General features: G+C 33.6%; 1 protein-coding gene and 1 long non-coding RNA gene across 2 annotated transcripts; one reads left to right on the forward strand and one right to left on the reverse strand.

Annotated features, from left to right (window-relative positions):
• Positions 1 to 930, forward strand: LOC130941656 (uncharacterized). The gene is made up of 2 exons (XR_009070688.1): positions 1 to 240; positions 332 to 930. It is a non-coding gene; the product is annotated as an uncharacterized LOC130941656 (long non-coding RNA).
• Positions 128 to 2844, reverse strand: LOC130941655 (protein IQ-DOMAIN 10-like). The gene is made up of 6 exons (XM_057870214.1): positions 2647 to 2844; positions 1987 to 2085; positions 1485 to 1664; positions 773 to 1000; positions 576 to 689; positions 128 to 484 (listed from the first exon to the last, which is right to left on the reverse strand). The coding sequence occupies exons 2-6, from the start codon at positions 2062 to 2064 to the stop codon at positions 233 to 235; spliced, it is 852 nt and encodes a 283-aa protein (XP_057726197.1). The 5' UTR covers positions 2065 to 2085; positions 2647 to 2844; the 3' UTR covers positions 128 to 232.

The raw sequence follows: 2844 nt of genomic DNA on the forward strand, positions 1-2844 counted from the left end.
GCTAACGGTTCAAATTGGTTGCGTGCTTATGGTTTCTAATAGAAATTATGGATATTTAACTCTTTACTTCTTTTAGTGCAACCTTGAAATACTAGGCAATACATTATGAAGCAAAAGCCATAGCATCTCTACTAATGCAATGTACACACCAAATGGTAGATTCTCACCAAGCCAAGTAGTTAAACAAACACAACAAACCGAAAAAATAGTATAGGCCTTAAAAGAAATGACCCTATTCAGGTATACAGTTATTTGACAACTCCGAAGTGTCGTTTTCTTTTCCTTTGCTCTTGTTGTCATCCATCTTATCTAACTTGGACTTTTGCTGCAGGCTATTGAGTTTCTTTACCTTGGAGGTATGAACTCGTACCCGGATTTCCCAAGGCCGCGCCGCAACCCAACGCTCCGTCCAGCTCCAACCCCAGCTTTCCTTACCGAGACTATACGAAGCCTGACCGAAATATTGGCTACAGTTTGGCCTCCACTGCAATAATTAAGGCATGCTTTTAGAAATGTGATGGAATTCTTTATAACAATTGGTATGTGATGTGGTGCAAGTAGATCAAGGTTTGTACCTGATGGGAGAAGGCATATGCCATGGCTCGCTCTCGTTTAATTGCGGCTTCTTCTCTCTGATATAACCTTGAAATTATCTCTTCCATTGTTTCTGAACCGCCGCACCATTCCACCTAGCATGCATTTTACCAAACAGCATTATAAGAAACAGACAGAAACCAAGTGATTGCGAGAAGATGGTTGAAACAATGTGTACCTCTAGCTGATGAATCTTAGCTTCGAGTTTTAGCTGGCTTTCCAATCTCCTTTGCTTAACACGAGCTTCTGTTATCATACAGATTCTGCGAGCTTTAATCTCGTCTTGTATTCTGCTCCATGAATGTATATAGCTTAATGCAGTTGCTGTTTGCTCTCTGGCCAGGTGATCTTGAATCAAAGCTTCAAATTTCTCTGCTCCCTTTAGATGGTTTAATGTTCTTCTTGCCTGCATAGTATGCCAGAAGGGGTGTCATTTAATGTTCTTTTATGAGAAATATTTGGTGGTATAATTTAAATAATGATTTATGTTCATCTCCCATGATTCAAATTGGTATGCTAAATTATATTAATTCAATTCGGTGCATTGTTACATGGTACTTAAACTTGATCTATGAAACCAACAAGGAATTGTTAGGAAGATTAGAAAGAACACAGGTTTGTTTCATCAAAACATGGAGAAATGCAGCCAAGTTTCTAGCAATTATATTTTTGTGACAATTTGTCAAGATCTTGTGTTTACTTTCCTACTATAAGCAACATGAAATGCTTTTTTTACATGGATAAATCAATTTTGGATTGAAAAGCCATTATATTTGGATTTGGATATGTTAGATTTCTCACCAAATTGCTCACTTTATAACCAATAACACACTCGATATCTGCATAAAATACAGTTGTCAATTAAAAAGGGTTATGCGTAAAAACTGTACCATAAAAGAGCGAAATGCATTTTGGATCCTTGTAGCAGCAATATTATCAATCAACCTTGAAGGAACTGTTCTATCCATTATCAAACCACCTTCATTAGGGATCATGCTACTTGACTCTTCATTACTGCTTTGCTTTCCATTCAACGATTCTTCGTTTATCTTTTCTTCGCTAGGGTTTACCTATATTCAAGGACCGGTGAGAAACCAAGAGTTAAAAATTTTAATTGAAGGGAACTTTTAAAAATTCAATTCTTAGTTGTTATTTTTACTTAAGATATATATAGTAAATTTAACAGATTTAAGTGCAACTTGGTTAACTAATTATTCCGAAAAGTGCATAGATGCTACGTATACACAACTACCAAATCAGTTATTTGTATACAATACAATTTAAAATAAATACATATTAAAAATAAACATCACATGTATTTATATATAAATACATAACAACTGATATTCTGTATACATATAGTATTTTTGGAGAAAATTATGGAGAAATCACCTTTTCTTCTTGGGATTTATCTTCTTTGGGTTTCTTTTTCTGCTTGAATAGTATCCAACAACCTTTCCTTGCACCCATTCCTGTTTCTTAACAAGTAACCTACACAGTAATATTCCATCCAACAACTTATAGTAAATTTCTTCATAGATCCATGCATTAGTGTGATGAAGGGAAAATTATTATTTGGTTATTTACTTATTTATAATTAGCCTTATTCTTTCTTATCAGATGCATTAACCCTTTCCATAGTATTATGCAAATTATCAATATGTAGAAGCTTGAGAATTGAGGATATCCAATAATATAATATTAGAAATAAAAATTATTAAAAATAAATATACAAACAAAACGCATATTTTAAATGAGAAAAAACTATTTTGTCGAAATTCCATCATAATAGATGCCTTTTCTATTAACACCATGGAATTTATATCCAAATTAAAATCAGCAATCTATGTTTATTTCTTTTGATGTTGCACCCAGAACTCTTGAAACAATTTACAACACTAAATCACACAAGTAACAAAAAAAAATGAGTCCTATTCCCTTAGAACATGAAAATAATTCCATGCTGAAGTTTGTGGCACAAAAAAATAATCATAATCATATTGAATGCCATGGATAAAAGCTAAAGATATGAAATGATTAAGGGGCACATACCAACAGAGAGAAGGAAAAAAAAAAAGCAAACAGAGGAGTTTTCTTGAAGAGGATGATGAATGGTGGGTAGTAAGAAATGATACATTGCAAGAGTAGACATAAATTGAGAGGAAAAGAGAGATAGATAGAATTGCTCAATAATGCAATGACAAGCCAACAACATTGAAGGAGATGTTTGATCTCTTGGAAGAGTAGAAG

Source organism: Arachis stenosperma, chromosome 7 (assembly GCF_014773155.1).
Source record: "Arachis stenosperma cultivar V10309 chromosome 7, arast.V10309.gnm1.PFL2, whole genome shotgun sequence".
NCBI lineage: Eukaryota > Viridiplantae > Streptophyta > Magnoliopsida > Fabales > Fabaceae > Arachis > Arachis stenosperma.

What these genes read in the sequence shown, in the direction of transcription:
- LOC130941655 (XM_057870214.1), bottom strand. Translation starts at nt 2,064, where the DNA reads ATGGGTGCAAGGAAAGGTTGTTGGATACTATTCAAGCAGAAAAAGAAA. An exon ending in ATAAATCCCAAGAAGAAAAG is followed by an intron (nt 1,665 to 1,986) that starts GTGATTTCTCCA and finishes CCTTGAATATAG; the next exon opens with GTAAACCCTAGCGAAGAAAA. An exon ending in CATATGCCTTCTCCCATCAG is followed by an intron (nt 485 to 575) that starts GTACAAACCTTG and finishes TAATTATTGCAG; the next exon opens with TGGAGGCCAAACTGTAGCCA.